Source organism: Thunnus thynnus, chromosome 12, assembly GCF_963924715.1.
Source record: "Thunnus thynnus chromosome 12, fThuThy2.1, whole genome shotgun sequence".
NCBI lineage: Eukaryota > Metazoa > Chordata > Actinopteri > Scombriformes > Scombridae > Thunnus > Thunnus thynnus.
In genome coordinates, this window is record NC_089528.1 from 16170381 (window position 1) to 16190404 (window position 20024).

The 20024-nt window shown below is 41.8% G+C and overlaps 2 protein-coding genes across 6 annotated transcripts in view; one reads left to right on the forward strand and one right to left on the reverse strand.

The window, feature by feature from the left end:
* Window positions 1–96: 96 nt before the first annotated feature.
* Window positions 97–7647, forward strand: fam131aa (family with sequence similarity 131 member Aa). 2 transcript variants are annotated; one of them, XM_067605870.1, is made up of 5 exons: window positions 97–1650; window positions 4519–4630; window positions 4719–4901; window positions 6302–6436; window positions 6587–7647. In XM_067605870.1, the coding sequence occupies exons 2-5, from the start codon at window positions 4540–4542 to the stop codon at window positions 7156–7158; spliced, it is 981 nt and encodes a 326-aa protein (XP_067461971.1). In that variant the 5' UTR covers window positions 97–1650; window positions 4519–4539; the 3' UTR covers window positions 7159–7647. The 2 variants fall into 2 exon arrangements, with proteins under 2 accessions (XP_067461971.1, XP_067461970.1); XM_067605869.1 differs by lacking the exon at window positions 97–1650 and adding an exon at window positions 1665–4215.
* A 2583-nt stretch (window positions 7648–10230) lies between these two features.
* The window catches only part of clcn2a (chloride channel, voltage-sensitive 2a), a 40662-nt gene continuing 30868 nt past the window's right edge, over window positions 10231–20024 (reverse strand). For 2 of the 4 annotated variants that reach the window (XM_067605867.1, XM_067605865.1), the window contains 10 exons: window positions 19382–19595; window positions 19014–19147; window positions 17836–18071; window positions 17356–17467; window positions 17177–17223; window positions 14807–14875; window positions 13644–13682; window positions 13420–13524; window positions 12477–12563; window positions 10231–12336 (listed from right to left, as the gene is read on the reverse strand). In XM_067605867.1, the coding sequence (XP_067461968.1) occupies window positions 11821–12336; window positions 12477–12563; window positions 13420–13524; window positions 13644–13682; window positions 14807–14875; window positions 17177–17223; window positions 17356–17467; window positions 17836–18071; window positions 19014–19147; window positions 19382–19595 (1559 nt within the window). In that variant the 3' untranslated portion in view covers window positions 10231–11820. Of the gene's footprint in view, window positions 12337–12476; window positions 12564–13419; window positions 13525–13643; window positions 13683–14806; window positions 14876–17176; window positions 17224–17355; window positions 17468–17820; window positions 18072–19013; window positions 19148–19381; window positions 19596–20024 lie in introns of all 4 variants that reach the window. The other 2 variants (XM_067605866.1, XM_067605864.1) reach the window with 1 other exon arrangement.

A 20024-nucleotide genomic window follows, 5' to 3' on the forward strand; every position in this document is an offset into this window, starting at 1 on the left:
ATGTTCTCACGATTTTTATCGTCGTGTGTCGTCAACGGGTTTCATTCGGGACTCAACGCTGGACTGGTTTCCGCGCTAATACTGACCTTTTTAAAGCTGAAACAGTCGCTCAATTGACGGAAAATTAATTTGCAGATATTTTGACCCATCGATTTAAAATAGTTGCCAATTGGTTACAGCTTGTCAGTTCTGAGGATTTTGTGCTTTTCTCTGTTATAGATCATTTACAACTGAAAACCGGACAAGACACCCAATCTGATGACGTCATCTTTGGCTTTTTTTCACACCAACATTTTAAACACCAAAGGAATAATGGTGAACAGAGAAAATCAGCAGATTAATACACAAAGAAAATAATTGTTAGTTGCATTTCTACTGATTTTTAATGAGCAGACTGTGTATCGGACATGATGTCACCAACATCTTACATTAAAATAACTCCTCGTAGTGCCATACACAGATTTTAAAGTTGATGGGGGGAGCACTGGTATGAGAGGTTGAGCTACTGGGAGAGAAAAAAGATCTGTGCAGCCGTAACACATACAGCACACTGTACAGCAGCGTTGTCACATTTTGTAAAGCTGCTACTTTTATTTGAGAATGAAAGTTCTTGACTTTGAAACGGCTGCTGGCAAAACAATCTCATCACAAGGGCCACTGTTGTTCTGGAGCTTTTGATCGAATTCACATGATCCTCCTCAGCAGATGAAGTTGCTCCTTTGTCTTCAGAAGTCTTTCCAGTGCTCAAAAAAAAACAATTTTATTCTGTGACAACTGAGCAACTCCACTTACAGAGGAAGATCATGGGATTTGATCAAAAACTCTGGGATAGTTACTCAGTGGACTTTGTGGTCAGATTGTTTTGCCAACTATTATTGATTATTGATTTAGGTGTTGATTTTTGACACATTCTGGGCCCTAATTTTAGGTAAAACAGCACCATTTTAATGTCCATATGATCATATTCAATGATGTCATTTTGTGATGAATATTCCCAAACACTTTGAGCCACAAACCAACACATACACTGGATCTGAGGTTGTATATCATTTAAATGTCACAAAATCCTGTCATATATTAAATGCAGGCTATACATCACTGAACAAATCAGGTCAAATTGCCACTGCACTCTTCTTTTTTTTTTTCTCACCACCTAATTTTGGGGTTTTTTGTTGATCTCAGACCGCAGTCATTTCCATCATGTGTCCTGTTGAATGTGTTCACACAGGATTGCGGATGAGTGGCTTTAAAAATATAAAAGATCACAAATAAATCAGCTGCAGTGGTTTCCAGGACTGAAACTGTTACTGTATCTTGATCTTGGCTGCACGGCGAGGAGGAGGAGGAGGAGGAGGAGGAGGAAGGAGGGGGGGATAGATGGGATGTGACACCGCCTTGCGTTGATGACGCTTGCCATCGGGAGACATTTGGACAGCCTATGTAACCCATATACCGAGCAACAAATGGTGCGCCTGTGCTGGAGACCTAATGCTGGAGTTAGGAAGATGCTCGCGGCGACTGCGTGGCTTTAATGCTCCACTGCCAAATCTGCAGCACGAGGACGGACCTGAAGCGCGCGGTATATCATCTGTTGATCGGATTGGAGACAATTAAGCGCATTATCATGAGCCGCCGCGGCCCGACTTCCAGGTAAGATACCGGAGTGTCGCTGTGAGGGGAAATAATTGCACAAGCTTCGTCAGAGCTGTGAAGGTGCTTATAAAAGGCAGAGGGGCTCTTGGCAGCCGCGGTGTTTATCCGATGCAGGTATGGAGCTATTGGTATGCAGATGGGGACTTCAGAGGTTGCCAGGAGACCCGCTGCGTGCTGCGTCCGCGCCTCTTGTGCGTTATTTTCTTCCCCCCCCCCCCCTCCCATAATTGCAGGGCTTACAGGCCTGCACCCATCAATGGCGGGGTGATGTGTTATTCAGCCGTCAGCCTGTCGCTTCTGCACCATTTCCAGAGAAAAAAACAACTCATCAGCACTGCAGCTTCTTCCTTTCATGCAAGAGGCAAGCTCGGAGCTGCAGGTCTGCGCAGTCACACTGGCTTAACCTCCATCCCACTTGTTGGTCCTATAAGTCACATCTCTGACCCTGGGGGTGTTAGATGAAGCGATACTCCTGTTAGACACGCTGTTAGTGTCAAAAAGGCGCACCGCAGTCTGCAGGGAGGATACAAAATTATCCAAACAGCTCACGGAAAATGATTTAAAGCAACTTCATTACATTTGCAAACGCTGCTGCAGCTGCAGGTCTCATTAGGATAAATGAGGGCTGGCAACCAGCTCGCTGAAATGTGAGTTGTTGTTTTGTTTTTGTTTTTTTTTTTAAAAAAAGCAACATTACACATTTAACAACTCCAGAGAGGCTAAATCATGTGCAGGTGAAGTGATAAGAGAAAACGGAAATATCAAGGGGAACAGACTCATGTCAAACAGACCATAAGGCTTCGTTTTTTATTAATTAGTCTAAAAGGGTTAGAAAAATGTCCCTGAGCTCAAGGTGACATCTTCAAATTGCTCCAAAAAATATTCAATTTACAAAGATATAAAACACTGAAAAACATCAAATCTTCCCACTTGAGAAGCTGGAACCAGTGAATGTTTTGCATATTTGCTTGATAAATGACTGTGTTCATGAATTATTTGTCAAGTGACTAATGAATTAATTGGTTGATGAACTAATTGTTTCAGCACTAAAACACTTATTCCATCAAAAAGCAATCACGCGTTTAAACCAGATGGCAGGGATGTGACCTACATACTGTATGCTGGTTTCCAGTCTGATGGGAGGTGAGATTGGATGGAAAAGAAGAAAAAAAACATTGTATTTCTACATAAATTCATATTCAAGTTTTGCCTTTTTCTTTTGAAATAGTGGAGAGTTTAATCTGGTTGCTAAAATGATCCAAAAGTAAAATTACTCTTTGAAAGACATAAAACATGTGGGGACGGATACAAACCAACAAGGTTGAGGAACGTTGGTCTACAGTTTGTAGGATGCTGCTAACTGGCGTGCATTTTAATATAAAACACATTTTTAACTGTTTCTTATTTTGTCTACGTGATTTATGTCTGTGGTGCTGAAACCCGAGTGTCTGGGTCTCAGGATGGCACCGCGCGGAACTCCACACGCTGAATATGTGCCGCGTTTATCAGTGTTGAGCATGAGTGACGTCTGCGGAGCTCACAGGTGTGTTTTGTCGCTGCAGCTTTCCTTCTGAGGAGCGCTTGAACATCACCCGGGCTGTGGGAGCTGTTTGCACCTTCATATCACCACCTCCCCGCCTGCCTGCCTGCCTCTGACACACATTTACTGTCATTTCTGACTTTATCTTAAGCATGAGCCTCCTCTCTCTTAGCTGCTTTTGGAGCCAAGCTTCTTAAGGATATCTGTCAAGTCATGCACGCGCTCAGAGTTTTGTTCAGGCAGCATGTTTTCTGCCTTCCTTCCTTCCTTCCTTCCTTAAAAACATGACATATTCCAAATATTTAAGATTAAATTATGCACGTACATCCAAACCAAAGAGGGCAGGTACAGGACTGAAAGTGAGCAAATGTAGAAATAAACAAATATACAGCTTGCACAGTGCAGGGCTCCGTTGTCCGCTTATTATTTATTGCACCAAGGTGACGTTTGGAGCACCATTGCTCTTCATCAGACTCAGAGCACCACTGCTCTTCATCAGACTGAGCCTGATGCTTGAAATGTCACCTTGGCGCAATAAATAATAAGTGGACAATGGAGCCCTGCAGTGTGCAAGCTGTTTATTTGTTTATTTCTATATTCTTGTACTGCAGGCACAGATTTCACTGACGCTCAACATCTGCTAGGTGCAGCCAAACGTGCATTTGTTTTGGACGTGGAGTTAGTTAGTTAGTATCACTTTTAATAGGGATCAACGGCTTTGAAGTGGCTGGAGCTGCTTACCAGAGCTGGTCACGCGCCATATGTTTGCCCGGTCGCATGGAGACTGTCACCACTGCCCTCGACCCCAACCATTCTAACCGGTTTCACCGGCTTACCGTGGCTTTAGCATCTGTGCAGTAAATTTAGGGCATAGCTGTTTGCTCGTCTGCCTGGTGGTTTAAAGCAGTGAAGCCCAAGCTGTGACTTTTAGTTGTGTTGGTCTGTCACACCGTCTCTGCATGTCCACGATGAGGCCGAGATCCAGGGGTAGAGAAAGAAGGGAGAGACAGAGAGATGAAGAGGTAGGATGGAGTCCTTTTTAAACAGCGTAGATCTCCATTTTAGATGAATCCTTCATTTAGACAGGGAGGTTACAGCGGTGTGTTTGTCCTGTGATGTGTATTTGAATTTGAGCTTTTCCATTAGATGCCATTAGAAGGTTTTTCACACAAATTGGACACAGCAAATATTGGATATTTTTGGGAATACTGAAACAGCTCACCACTGCTGGATACAACACACACATGGAGACAAAACAGCTGATTTGCTGTTTTCATGCATTCATACAAACAAGGGTTTTTACTAAAATCTTTTCTTTCCTGCAGGTGAAGTTTGAGGAGACTGAAATGATTCCGAAGTCAGGAAAATCTCCAGCAGATTCACGAAAAACCGTCGGCATCCATGAGTTTGCAGCACTTGCCAGATCCTCCTTAAATGGTAATAACCTCTTTCTTTTTTTGTTTTTAACAATGTGATTAAATGTCTTGAATTACTACTTCAAATTCTGACGTCTCCCTGTGCCCAGGTATCTCTCAGGCAGTGAGGGACCATGTGACAAAGCCCACCTCGCTGGCTCAGGGCCGAGTCGCCCACCTCATAGAGTGGAAAGGTTGGCCCAAACCTGCGGACACGCCACCGGCTGCCCACTCCCACTTCAGCTCCTACTGCCATCTGACTGAAGGAGAGAAGGAGGCCCGGTTTGCTGCAGGTACTCATTACTTCCATTACTACCTTCACCGTCCACATCCAGGTTCTTATAGTTAAATGTTCTGTTCAAGCTGCAAGATTCAAGTCTAGTGTAACTAGCTGGTGTCTGTACGTCACTTGTGTGTTTGTGTCGGCATGTGCGTCCTCTTACTTAGCTTGGTTTAGCTTCAGCATCATCTCCCACCGGCTGTCTCCCACCTTCTGTCATGCACCTAATCCCCTAAAACTCCTGCATGTCAGTGGTCCGCTCCGCCCACTGCGCCGTCTCTCGGTTGACGGCTCGTCTTGGCAGCAGATGGTGGCCTATTAGACACTCTCCCAAAACACTTCACTGCCCACCAATGGTACAACAGCTCCTGTTGTTTTTTTCTGTGACTCATCCTCTCTGGCACCGGTGACATCGGCGTGGTTTGATCAACAGAGAGAGTTGAGAGAGAGGAGGAGGAGGAGGGACGAAGGGTACACAGTGACTCTACATAATGTATATTTTAAGGCTACAGCTTCACCTTTTACAGCCCGATCAATAACGTCATCCACCAATAACAAGTTTTCTTCCTGCTTTATAGATAGAGTTGAAATAATTAGTTGATCCAAACTACTATTTGGATAATTGATTGATAATTTGAGCCATTTTTCAAACAGAAACACCAAATATTTGCTGCTACCACCCTCTTAAATTTATTTAGTTAGTTTTATATTCTCAGTTTATAACAATTTTGACCTTTAACCTTTGGCTTTTGGAAATTGTGATGGATATTTTTCTCAGTTTTCTGATATTTTATAGACAAATCATCATCATGAAATCGAGAAAATGATCTGCAGATTAATCAACAATGAAAATAATCATTCTCATTGTAGCACAATGGCCTTTTCTAACTGATTGAAATGAATGGGGGGGATGTAGGAGAGGATTAAAACTACATAAAAAACATCAAATGTTCAATAGAAATTAGTAATATGGAAGCAGATTAACTCCCAAAAAAGAGGTGTAAAATAAGGTTGTAGTATTATTCTTACCTTAATTAATACATGAATCTATGAATTGTCAAAGTCACTGGAAAAGTCACATACTCCTGTTCTCCCTGTGTTAGATATGTTAATTCAGTAGTTCCCAACATGAGGGTCGGGACCCCCACAAGAGGTCGCATGACAACTCTGAGATGATAAACATGATAGGAAAGCAGAAAAAATGCATCTCTGTTACATCGATTATTTTTTCAAAATTTTCTTCAATCCTGAAAGTAATCCACATAAGGATAAAACAAATCAATCTTTAGCTGAACTGGTCTCAGCTGGTAGACGCATACAGCCGCCAAACCAACCAATCTTTCGTCTTAAGGGGTCACAAGCCAAAAAGCTTGTGACCACGGAATCAATTAATTGGATTTGTTTTCCTGCCAGGAGTGGCTGAGCAGTTTGCCATCGCTGAGGCCAAGCTGCGTGCCTGGGCGTCGATGGATGATGACGACGAGGAAGACTCCAACGATGAAGACTCCCATGCCAACGGACAGACTCACACTTCCAGCCAGAGCTCAGGTACCAACATTCAGTTGTTCATTTCATCTCATTCCACTCATCGTTTTCAGTTCTTCGTCATCACTGACAAAACGCCTCATCTTCCCCATCTCTCCCCCGATAATCCATTCATCCACCCCCAGGTGTTCTGACTCTTTGCTCCTCCCTCAGAAGCCACCACGTCCAATCCCATTTCAAGAGCGCCATGCCAACCTGAGGTCGACAGTGGCGAGCCTCCGCCCTCCGACTGTCTCCTGGGCTCCAGCAGCAGCAGCGGCAGCCTGATCTGTGGTCAACCCTCATCTCACAGTGACCCACATTCATCCCAGACCAATTCACTTACTTTACCCAGCGACTGCATGAGTCCGTTCCAGGAGGAGGAGGAGGAGGAGGAGGAGGAAGAGGAGGAGAGGCTGGGTGGTCACGAGGAGCAGCCGACTCCTTTGCAGGAGGAGCACAGTGAGGTTTGCATCCACCAGAAGCCAGAGTGGAGGCCTCGAGCAAGAAGCAGCAGGTTCGACTCCTGCTACTCCACCTCTCACTCTGAATCTCCAGGAGAGGAGGACGAGGAGGAGGATGAGGAGGAGGAAGGCAGCGTGTTTCAAGAGGTTCGGGTGTGGCACTGCAGCCCGAGAAGCTTCTTCTCTGACCGGGCTTCCTCTGGAGTGGCGTCATTCGATGAGGAGGAGGAGGAAAGGGATGAAGTAGAAGAGAAGAAGGAGGAGAAAGAGTATTTGATGTGATGTGTTGTCTCATCTTTATGTCTCTTTGAGTCCGTGTTGATTCTGGATATGACATAATCTATTACGCTTTTACTGTAAACCTTCTCTCCTCCTCCTCCTCCTCTTCTTCTTTCCCTCCTCTGATCATCTCTCCTCCACCTGCTGCCTTCTGTCTCTCATCCTCCAGGCTTTTCATGTACTGGTGTCGCTCCACCGTTTATCGCTGCTGTAAACAAAACATATATATATATATGTGTATATATATATATACATATAATATATATATATATATATATGTATATATATATTGGGAGAGTTCAACCAGAATGTAAAGCTGTTGTTCAAACTGAGTTTTGTACATTTTTGTGAAGAGTCGTGTCACTATTGAATTGGTTTTCTATGGATATTTTGTAGTGTTGTTTTATCCTGGGTCATGCTGTGTCATGTGGGTTGGGCTATGTTTGATACTGAATGTCTGAATGTCCTGCATATATATATATAAATATATATATATAAATATGATTTTTTTTGGACAAACGATTCTTTTGTCTTTTATCCGCCGACACATCAGGAAGAAACACAATCTCTCGACTTATCTTTTCAAGGTGTTTTTCTTTAAATTTAATCATTCACTCATGTACAAAAACATGTTCATGTTCTCTGAAAAATAACGATGGCTGTTGATTTCAAATGCATAATTCTCCTATGTACATAGCATGTACGTACATATCATCCGTGTATTTTCATATGTACAAAGCATATACAGGCCAGTGCCATATAAAGGGAGATACTACAGACTTATTGCTTAACTAGATACGCTGCCAATTAGCTTGTACACTCTCTACATTTAACTCCTTATACGTTATCTTATATGGCGAGCACTAATTCACATTCTATATGCAAACAAAAGTTAAGACGTTAATAAATCGTTGCACAAATGTTCACACAAACAAAAAAGTGTGCTGCGTGATATCACATAAGATTGAAATATGGCTCAAAAACTTTGCATGAAGCTTAAAATACTTACATCCATTTTGATATTTGACTCGGGTTGTAACAAGGACTCACACACACTTTTGCTCTACAACAGTTTGTGGACTCATGGGGTATCACTGTGCTTCATAGGGTAGTTACATTTCTCAACATTGCATCGGAGACCAGGCTGGATTAAAGATACGTGTAACATATCAGGGTGTAAATATCTACAGGCCGCATACATGTGTGCGTATTTAAGTGTGTGTCTGTGTGCTCTGTACAACAGCCAGTATCTTCCTCCCATCTGAGCTCAAGTGTTGTTCCTTTATCATGCTAAAAAACACGTTAAAACACAGTAAATTCACATAGCAGATGATATTGAGGCAGTTCATACATGATGAAATATTCTCTCACACATGAGGAGACTGAAGAGACTATGTTGCCCTTATTGAATCAGCCCCTGTAAAGCCAAACAAGGCTACATGTGCAGTAAATTATATTCATGCTAATAATTACAATGTGCTTCACCATTATTTGGAGCCCTGTAGTACTACTAAGCTTGGTGGACCTTTGGAAGCTGCCTTTGTCACAAGTAATAATGGTAGATCCCAGCTGATAGTGGAGTTTTGGGGCTGATATGGACGCTGATATTTGGTAGTAAAATTTAAAGAAAAATACTGCTAATGATATGCTGTGACATGTAACCCTGCCAGGACTGCAGAATGTTGTAAACAATGGAGTATGGGCAAACTAATGATGACTTTGTTGGTATTAAATCACCTTTACTGCATTATTACTGTAAATTTATTGCATATCAGCCGACATATAAACCAACACCTCTATATATCTTTAATAATAAAGGTCCTTAATTCTGACCCTCTGTTATATTAGTCCAGTGCTTGTGAATAGGTAGTTGTTTGAATTCATATCATTATGTGCTCATTAGAATAATTTTCCATTTCTTTGTTCTTCTGTGCTTTCTTCTCCCTCGTTCACTCCTTTTATTTTTACCGTCTCATTATGTGTATGTGACTTGTATTTCTCTCCTTGTGATGCCTGGATTCATGTTTACAGGATGTTAGTTTGGCATGAGACTCAAATGATGTTGGAGAGTCTAGATCGGACTTGAGCATGAAGGGAAAGTGTCAAAAAGTCTCTCTCTCACACACACACATACACACACATACACATGTAAACACACATTTAAAGAACAGGGCTGGTGATACTCCATATTTTACTTGTTGTTAACAAATCCTATGACAAACTCAAAACAAGCAATGACTCAGTTCTCCTAACAAAAATTGTCTAATATATCTTATTCCTCTGTTCCATAGACCTCCATTAAAACATAAATGAGCCACACTGTTGCACTGAGTGATATTACAACTAATATGGGCATTATACATATGGGCAATATCCCACACACACAGTCCTGGTGCTGTAAATAATAACTAGTGCAACAAATGTGCATTAATTCGCAGCTGAAAATAGAAATAGTCCCCAACAAATGCACTACTTCCTCCTGTTTGAGTAACATTCACTACAAACTACATTGCCCAGCTTTGTTAAGGGGACATAACACGCTTTTTTGTGATTTTCTGTCTTTTTTTAATACTATTATGATGTTGGATGTCTATGTTAAACTCAGTCAAATTTGAGGTGAACATATGTAAAATTACTCCCTGAAAGTCAAAAGCCCAGGCTTCAGCTGCTCTTAAGTTATCTTAACTACTGACATGAACTGATGTCAGACAGTTTGCACGTGCCCACAAACAGCCGTCTGTACCCTAGTCTTTGTTGCTAAGGTCGTTCCATGAGTTGTTTGCGTTGTCCACTCACATATATCACATTGAATTTCAGATCAAATGTGTACAGATGTATTTGAGAAATTTACATTTTGACAAAAGAACAAGAAAAAAGTGAAATCTTACTACTGCTGTTTGTTGACGTAGCTTCCAGAAGTCTGGAGAGGGGCAACGTCTGGAGGCTAACTAATCAGAAGAGGAGGGGGGCCTTAAAGAGACAGGAGCTAAACTGGCATGTTTCAGACAGAGGCTGAACTGAGGGGCTGCATCAAGAGCCACTATAAGATAAATATGGAGTTTTTTCAATTGGAACTCATGCAAAGATATTCCAGTAGAGCCCCAGAATATAAATATAGACCTGGAAATGTGCATGATACGTCCCCTTTAAGGGAATGTCTCAGCCTTTTTCTGAAAATGAAACTACATATTTGTGAGTCGCTTATAAACATTTATGTTGTCAGTAGGAACCAATGAACAACAAACAGAGTAGGGAGGCCAGAAATTATTGAGAGATGGACTGAAGGCATCAATATGCTTCATACCAAGTACTTGTCAGATGGGTCAGATGTTCAGTGTATGAAAACCCCTCCCCCTACAGTTTTTCCACATCAGAACTGGACAGGCAACATAATTCTTTTAACTTTCCGAAACCAATAATCTGACAGTCACAATCACTTCACGCAGTGATGGGACAGGTGTGTGGAAGTGAGAAAGAAAGCAGGGTTTCAACTCTTTGTTTTCAGTCTTTACACAACTATTTCTGTCACTTTTCATGTGAACAACTGAGAACAACACCATGAATGACTTTGAGGAGAGACCGTCCGAAAGTGTGCATCGTTCTTGACATCTTGCCCCTCTCTATGATGCCATTTTTTCTCCCAGTCTGAGTATGACCGTTCAGGACAGCCATAAACACTTCTGCCAATAGGCATCTGGAGCTCTACCAAGAACAGGCTGTTTTGTGTCTGTTTAATGCCCCTCTCTTCTGATTGGCTGACTGTTTTCTGAGTGATGCATGCCCAGGCCAACTACACATAATAGATTGTAGCCTAGCCTGTAGTTTAGGTAAAACCAGGGCTCTGGATAAAACTCACTGGTAAACTGCGATGGCCACAGCTGAGGATAGTGTTATCCAACCTTTGGAAGGCTGTGCAATGACAAATTTGCTTCCTGACATCCAACAACTGCACAGAATTTACTCTGCTGTCTGTCTCTCCTCTGCTCCACTCCGTGTGTGTGTGTGTGTGTGTGTGTGTGGAGTGGCTAAGCCCCGCCCCCGGGTGAAACACAGAGAGCAGAGCAGAGGAAAAAAACCAGCGCGAACATTTATGACAGCAAAATGCAGTAGAGACTTTCACACTGAGCTGAAATTAAACAAGTGCACATAAATAGGTAAATAACATAATTAAACATATTTTGCCGTCCCTCTAAGGCAAACACTGAGCGTATAGTTGTGACATCACAACCTTACGGAAGTCCAAACGGCTTGTTTAAAGGCACAGTTTCTGAATACGGGCTGTGTGCATTTCTCTGTGGACTGAGCGTTTTGATACTTTCACAGTATTTATATAGCACCTAGACCTACTTTATATTTAAAAAAAATGAAATCTCCCTTTCTACATTACGGGAGCTTTAACGCACTGTTGATTTTGGTATTTTCATGGAATTTGTTGACAGCAATAAAAATATAGAATAACTCCAGCTCCATCCTTTCAACAGGCATCTAAACAGTTTGAAACACAATACTAAGTTGTCACATCTACTCATGCTCACTTTCACTCACTCACACCAGAACAACGTTATATAAACACAGGTATCTAGGCTGGACTTAGGAGATGAGAATGACCTCTACAAATGTAAGAAACGTCAACATTCATGAGGCGACAGTATGGATCCCCTCTGATCATTCTGGTTGATCCTCAGTGTGGCCTGGGCTACCGTCGCCCTCTGGTTCTGATTGGTCCTTGTTCAGAGGTGGACTCTCCTGTTCTTGCTCTAATTCATCCGGCTCAGGAGTGTGTATGGAGGGGTCATAGTCACAGCCCAGCTCTGATTCCTCGGTGTGGGAGGGGCTGCAGTCAAAAGTAAATTCAGATTGGTCCTCGGTGAACGAGGGGCTTTCCTGAAGCACCAACTCCGACGACTGATCTGTGATGTCGCCGGGGCTGGTTTCAAACTGCAAATTTGATTGGTCCGAGAAGTTGACGGGCATCTCTTTGTACGGGATATCTGGCTGGTCCTCCACGTCAGGACGGTTGGGTTCCCGTGGCAACGAGAGCCCCCTGTGACGGATGCACAGCTTGTGGAGTTCTGTCACCTCGGATACGCTTGTTGTGTTCCCACTGTCACGGAAACTGGCCAAAGGAGGGCGCACTTTCACTCCAGTCACTGTCACTGAGCCCTCTATGGCCTTACGCAGCTGGAGATACACAAGCAGTAGCCAGCAGGAATAAAGAAGTAAAAGAGAAGAGGGAAAGAAAGAGAAGAAGAGAGAAGATGAGCATCAGTGATCACACATTCTCATACATCTAAGAGAGAGAGAGCTTTAACAATACACACCTCTTTGAGAGAGACGACTCCAACCAGACGTCCCATGCTGGTCACGTAGGCGTGATCCAAACCCAGCAGAGAGAAGATGGTATGAGTCTGTGGAGGAGAAGAGATGGGTTATGGCCTGGAACCAGACTCAAATATAGCAAGTGTATTTGCTTATTGAATCAAGGTAAAGGAGAGTGTAATGCTGGGATCAGACGACACAATCTTTTTGTGTTTCAAAACCAAAGACTTCCCAATCTGTAGAAAGAGGGTGAGTGAGTGGAGGATGTGCAGAGGGTGACATCATACCCACAGGTGTGATGACACTTGGTATAATTATTGTGCTTCAGTGAGTCAACAACATGGAGCACATTGTAGATGTTGTCAAACTAGGCGAGAAAAAGCAAAAAAAAAAAATTCAGGTGGAAGTGAAGTGTCCCAGATGTTGTATTGGTTGTCTTCTATGACAGATTACACTGGAAAAAGATCAGACTGTCTGTCTGATTGCGCCATTAACAGGCTGATATCATGTAGTCTGATGTCAGCATCAGTCGAAAAGAAAATACATCAGTAACATTTAATGTAGTGCACACATTGATTTAAAGCACCATTCAGTCCCATGGCTGTGTACTTAATCAACATTATTAGTGCCACGTTCTGCACATTAAGCTGTGTGATACCAGAGAGGTCATTCTAGCTATGGTTACATGGTTGAAGCCCCAATGAAAGGACATTTTGAAAGCACCTTGCCTGTATATTTTCCTTTTCTAACAAGAAACAATAACATAAATATTAAAAAACATGATCAGAAATTAAAGATAATAGGCAAAATACAAAAAGTTTGCACATTTTCTGCACATTTATTGTTAAATAATTAATATCTTGTGAAAAGGAAAATTAGCTACCATAGTGAGAAAGTCAATTTCATTTCAAAATGAGTTCAGGGATTTTTTCGCTGATATTGTACCTTGTGCAGGGATGTTTGCTCCACCAGCTGGAAGGGGGCGGGGTCAATCTTGCAGTTCTTGAAATCCACCTGTTCATCTAGCTGCTGCTCCTCCCACTCTGCGATCTGGGATGAGAGGTATGACGGTGCTCGTCAGAAATCACATGGAACGATCACAAGACACTGAAACTTTTTTACCTTTTTATATTATATTTTTTTATATTTTGTGCTAGTGTGGGTCTCACGTCTGTTGGGGTCATGCAATCTTCTACATCAGTGGAGTCCTGAAAAGACAAAATTCAGTTAGATAAACATTGTCCCCATAAATACACAAAAGTTATATACATTAAGTAATACTGTACACCAAACTCTATGATGTAAACAGAGTACCCACACATACTCATCACACAGCGGACAATCTGAGGGTACAATCTGAAAACTGTAGGCCAATAAATAATTTATATCTTAAAGATCCCCTCCAGACATGTTTTAAGATGTATATCAAATACTCTACTTTAAATAATAATTTGTGTCTGATATGGGTTTTCCACAAAAAAAGTTCAATTATATTGTTAAAATCCTTAAAATTGCATCTACTTCTTCTCCTTCATTAAAAATGCCAAATATGCATATGTTCATCTCAGAAGTTTAACTGACAGACGTAAGATGTCTCCTTATTCACCAGAAAGTCCATTCTCAATGTTTGTGCACTGGAGGCTTCAACTTTATATATCACACTTATGTAAATTGGCTTCCAAACTATTTGTGATGTCACACATCATGCTTGTAGGCCCACCCCTTAAATTGGATTTTCAATGAGCTCAGAGAAACTTTCCACTTTTCAGCAGATAAATGTGAAAACAGCCCTCTAGTGTCAAACTCTGCACATACATCATTCTGCACAGTGAAGCTCAAACATTCAACTGTAGGAACAAGAAAAAAAGCATATTTTTGAGTGGAGGAGGACCTTAAGTCTCCAAAGAGTTTCTAAGGTTAATGTAAAAGTTTGGTTAATGGGTCAAACAGAAAACACCAATTACACCATTAACTTTAAGAATCGACCATGTGAAATAAAACAACACGTAACAAATACTCCAAAACACACAACTACGTACAGAACAAGTGTTTAGACTGAAATCTGATTGAACATTGAAGTTAAAAAGGACAATTAAACCTCAACCACTTTTTAAAAAACTCCACCCCTCTCTCTCTCTCTCTCTCTTTCTCTCTCTCTCTCTCTCTCTCTCTCTCTCACACACACACACACACACTTTCTCTCGCTCTCTCTGCAAAGCCACTCTAATGATTTGGTTGGTGCACCACAAATATTTTGGTCCAGCACTTACTACGTGCGTGTCGCAAGGCAACGGTTACTAAGCAACAGTCTCTAGGCGGCAGACAATCTTACCGCCATGGAGATCCTCACACGTTTGGGCTTGGGCTTTCTTTTTTCAGGAGGAGCCGGCCCAGCCGGGCTCTTCCAGTCCAGGAGAGAAGCATCAACACAGCACAACATTAACACAGCGTCAGTGAAACTGGACAGTTTTACCCCCTTACATGGTGTCACTGCAACATTGGATCCCAGTCTGACTTCTACTGGGAGAAGTCTCTGCGATGTGAGCACAATGTTGCTGAAAGGGTATAATTACTACACCACAGATGGAGGTGAGGGCACAAAATCTGCACAAGAAACCCAATGTTAATACAACATTGGATGGTAGATACACTGCCAGAAAAAAGGCTTTTTGAACACTAGATTTTAGCATTTTTGTCAAATGTTTGAGCCCTAATGTTGTCTTTATAAGAAGCTTTAAGGTTGAAAAAAACATCTTATTCCATACTGTCTGACAGTATAACACACTATTAAATAAGCTTGTTCCAGCTCTTCATTGAAGCTATATAAGTGGTTTCCAAAATGGGGGGTGGGCCCTCATAGGGGGGCACAGAACCATTGCAAGTGTTTATGGAAAAATACACAGTACCAGTCAAAAGTTTGTCCTAACAGCGTTTAGACTGAAACTGAAGTTAAACAGACCCTTTTCTCTGCAGACATTTGGACTTGTTAAACACAGGTGCAACTAATAACATTATTAATTGCTGCATTGCATTGCGACAACTGCTGGCTGTCATTGATGTTATTAGTTGCTCCTGTGCTTTTGTGTCTTTTGTGGATTGTTGGTCAGTCTACCACTTTGGTCCAAACTGAAGTATCTCAACATTTATTGGATGGACTGCCTCGAAATTTTGTATAAACATTTATGTCACACCTAGAATGATTTGCAATAACTTTATTAATCCCTTAACTATTCATTTAGTGCCATGATCAGGTCAAAATTGAAAATTGTCCAATAGTTTGGTTTATGATGAAATACATGCAAAATTAATGACATTCCCATCAGCCTCAGCTGTGATGTGTAATGTGTTTGGTGCTTATTAGCAAGTGTTAGCAAATTAGCTAACATGTTAAACTAAGATGGTAAACGTTACAACTGCTGAACATCACCATGTTAGCATTGTCATTGTGAGCATGTCAGCGTTCTCACATTCGTATTTATCTCAGCCAAGTGCAGCCTCATAGAACCACTGGTGTAGCTTTAATGATAGAGGCCAAACTCTCCAGAATAGTCAAACTTGGCAGTGCAATGTCAGGCTGTAAACAACACTTGTTAGCTTATCACTATGACAAAGCAGTTGAATGAATGACAAAATCTTGGAGCATTCATGCCATCCATCCATCCCCTGAATCATTACTTTCAGCTCCTGCCTTCAGGGAGACGGTACAGAGTCTCCTGTGCAAAGAAAGAAAAATCTATAAAAAAATCATTCATCCCACAAGCCATACATCAGTTAAACCGGTAATTAATGGACAAGCCAATATTGATCTGAATCCCATGTACCTGGCACTTTACTTCTTAAATTAGTCTTAAATTATTTCTAACAATTTATTCCTTTCTTTTTTTACAAAATTGCATCTAACAGTGCAAAATGTTTTTTGCTAACTGTTTTTTGTAACTTATGATGTGAATGATTTGTTATTGATGTTGATTGTCAGACGAATTTCTACTTTTGTGCAACAACAACAAAGTTGTTTTGATTGATAAAAGCAACCAATTAACAGAGCGCAGGGGCCTTAAAATTGTTTTTACTTCAAAAGGGGATCGTGACAGATGTTAGCACAACGTAAACTATTTAAACCCATGATTTTTCTGCCTGCATCACTCCATCACTGTAAAATAAAATTCATCCTGACATATTTGGTAACTTTGAGATTCCCACTAGAATTTAAAATAAAGTTTTTTAGGTTTCAACACTGTTTGGCTGCACAGCATGAGTCTGTAGTGACCAGTCATTGCTGAGGTACTGGTGGACACAGGTTAAAGATAGATAAAACTTTTATTGCCACACTGCATGACACCAACGTATATTCTGAATCCACAACATTGATTGAGATTAAACCAAAAATGCTAATATGTAGGACGTTCAAAAACGTTTGACTGGCAGTGAATGTGTTGTGTAGTGAAGGGGGCAATGACTCACAGACGTTTTAAAACAAAAAGCTACGACCACAGCATGAGATCACACAGGAAAACCCTGCTGCCTGTGGGCGGATCCTGCCTGTCAGCAGCAGCAGCAGCAGGAGGAGGAGGAGGTTGACGGCATATGCGTGGACTCAGAGAGAGCACACACACCCTTGCATACAGTACGTGTCACACTCATACAGAGCACTTGCACCCACACATGTATTATATCCTTCTCTCTTCCTTGCTCTTGCTCTCACCTCCAGCAGCTCCTTGTCTTGGTCAGCACAGGAGAGGGTCTGAGAGCCTCAGAGAGAAAACAAAAAAAAACTGTTTTTAAATTGGATTTGGATTCAGATCTTTTTTTAATAGTTTGTTCTCATTAATTAATCTCCCTACTGTGTGTGTTTGCGTGTGGAAAGTGTTGGAAAGTACATACTATTTGGTGTCTCTGTGTCGCTGATGGCAGACACAGTTTTCAAGGCAGATTTCAGAGGAAGCTGAACATTGGAAACCACTGGGCTGAAGGAGGAAGACTCCTCTGTGGAGATCTACATGGAAAATATATTAACAAAAGGCAGCCAGACACACACATGCCCACAGAAAACACAGAAAAGACAAATACAAGCACGTGCACATAAACAAACAAGACAGCACAGGTAAGGGCACAGACGACAGAGACAGAGAAGACACGTGTTAATGTAAATATAGAAGTAATGGAAATTTATACAGTTTGTAAACAGACACTTACCACGACAGCTGTCAAAAACTCCATCTGTGCCTTTACCTACTGCTACATGCTTCACACATGCTGTGTCTCATCCACTTTTAGTCTACTGCTACAACCCCAACCCAAGCCAGACTTCGCCCCATCCCAGCCCTGGCGCCCCCGGACGCCTCACACCTGTTGGGTGCTCACCAGGAAGCGGACCCCTTGGCGAGCGTTGGTGTTGGTGGCGGCGTTGATGTGAGCGTGGGTGTGGGTGCAGGGCGAACTGGGAGTGCTGTCAGTGGTCAGGCTTGGCAGCTGATCGTGGGTGCCGTTGTCCTGGGCCAGCTGGCGGAGGTACTCCAGTCTCCGCTGGCGGCCCAGCTGAAGCGAGAGCAGAGACTGGAGCTGCAGTCGCTCTATGGAGCCGAGGAGGATCATCGAGTCTGAAGAGACAGAAAGAGAGAGGATGAAGGAATGAGATAAAGTGAAACGCAGGACAAGCTCACAGAGGAAAAAGTGGAATAAAGAAGAGATATTAGTCGTGAAGTGATTACGACAGCATATACAGTAGTGCAAAACATGTACATATACACTCAATTTATTAAGTACACCTACGTACGTCTAATGCGGTCTAAAACAACAGCTGTCACAAATAAATCCTACCTTCATTTCACTTTTTTAGAGAGGAGTTGATTCAAGTTTATGGACATTTTGGAAGCTTTAGTTTGTGCTGCTGTTGAACTGTATTGTGTTATCCTGAGAGGTGTTTCGATATTTAGTCTACCCTCGTTGATATAAGTGGAGTGGACAAAATATTAGAAACAACCTTCATGAAGGTAGGATTTATTGCAGGACTGGACAGTTGCTGGACAGTTTTAGCTAAATGTATCTGATGAACTGTTAACTCAGCGTAGCTTTAAAGTGATAATTTTACTTATAATAATTTTTAAACAATCATACTAAAGGGTTGAAGTAATTTCAACTAAATCCAACACAATGAAACTGTTGAATCGTTTGTCCTGAGTAGGGCTTACTATCATTATTAAAATATATAATATAAATAATAAATCAAAAACTTTCAAGTACCAAAAGCTGGTGTAGACTGATTCTGACAACTCAGACTTTGATTTGATATAGGCAAAGTTCTTCTACAACTGCTTGTAAATATTATTTAACATTTGATAACATCTGCCTTCTTTTCTTTGCAAAAAAGGGTTTTGTAGAGAAACATGTTTATATTTCTCATCACTTGTATTAAAATATTAATATAGGACACCAGCACCAGCGCTGAAACATTACTGCTCCAACAGTATCAAGATGACAATTAGCACATTTCATTAGTTTCAAAGACTTGTTATGATTGATATCCTTTCACGTGCACCTACCTCTAGATTCGACCAGGGCGAGTGTTTTAAGCTGAGCGGTCACCAACATCTCCTGCAGGTTCCGATAGGAAGAGGTAAGAGTGATGTAGCGTACATCCCTGACCATGATGTCCTCCACACGGATATTATACTTCCTGAAAGGTGGAGGAGGGGAGCACCAGAGAGGGGATTAGGGAGGAGGGGAGAGACGGAGGTTAAGTCAAGAGAAGGGAGGATGCAGGGCGATGAGGAGACACAAGAGAGCGAAGGAAATGAAAGAAGAGAGGGAGGGAGGGGATGAAAAGGACGTAGATCAACAGCGTAAAGAAACAAGGGACAAATCCACCGTTAGCATTCATTCAAACAAACAGGTGGACACACAGACTCACTCGTGGTGCCCCATGCCCAGCTCGGGCAGATAAGGAAGTTTCTTGATGCGGATGATGGAGTCGTACAACGATGGTTGGAGTGACTGAGCCACGGCGTTGGCCAGGATCACGGCAATCATCACAGGCAGGATGTGGGAGATCTGACCAGTCAGCTCAAACACTATGACCGCTGTGGATACAGTGTGGGTGACTGCTCCAGACAACGCTGCAGCACCTGCGTAGGAGGGATATGAATTTAAGAAAAATCATTTATGTGTCTAGTCTCTTTGAAACCATTCATACGGTTTACAGAAGAAGATTTACTGTGTGATTTAACACAGTTTCAACAGGAATGAAAAATTAAACAGTTCGATACCTGATGTTAAATGTGAAAAGTAACTGTGTGCCATTAATCAGAAGAGAGTCCACTGAAAGACAGCAAATCCAAACAGAATTTTTTTTTTTTTTTGCAGGATGTCGTTCTAATTCATAACATTTAACGGCATCCTGTCGCACTGACCAGTGAGTCACGACCGTGGTAATTCTGTATTGAACGATTTTCTATTTTACTTCGGTCCGAAATGTAATGTTCAGCTTAAGTGGAATCAATTTTCATCAGTCACATTCTATAAGCTGGTGTGAAGTGATACAAATGGCTGCAGCT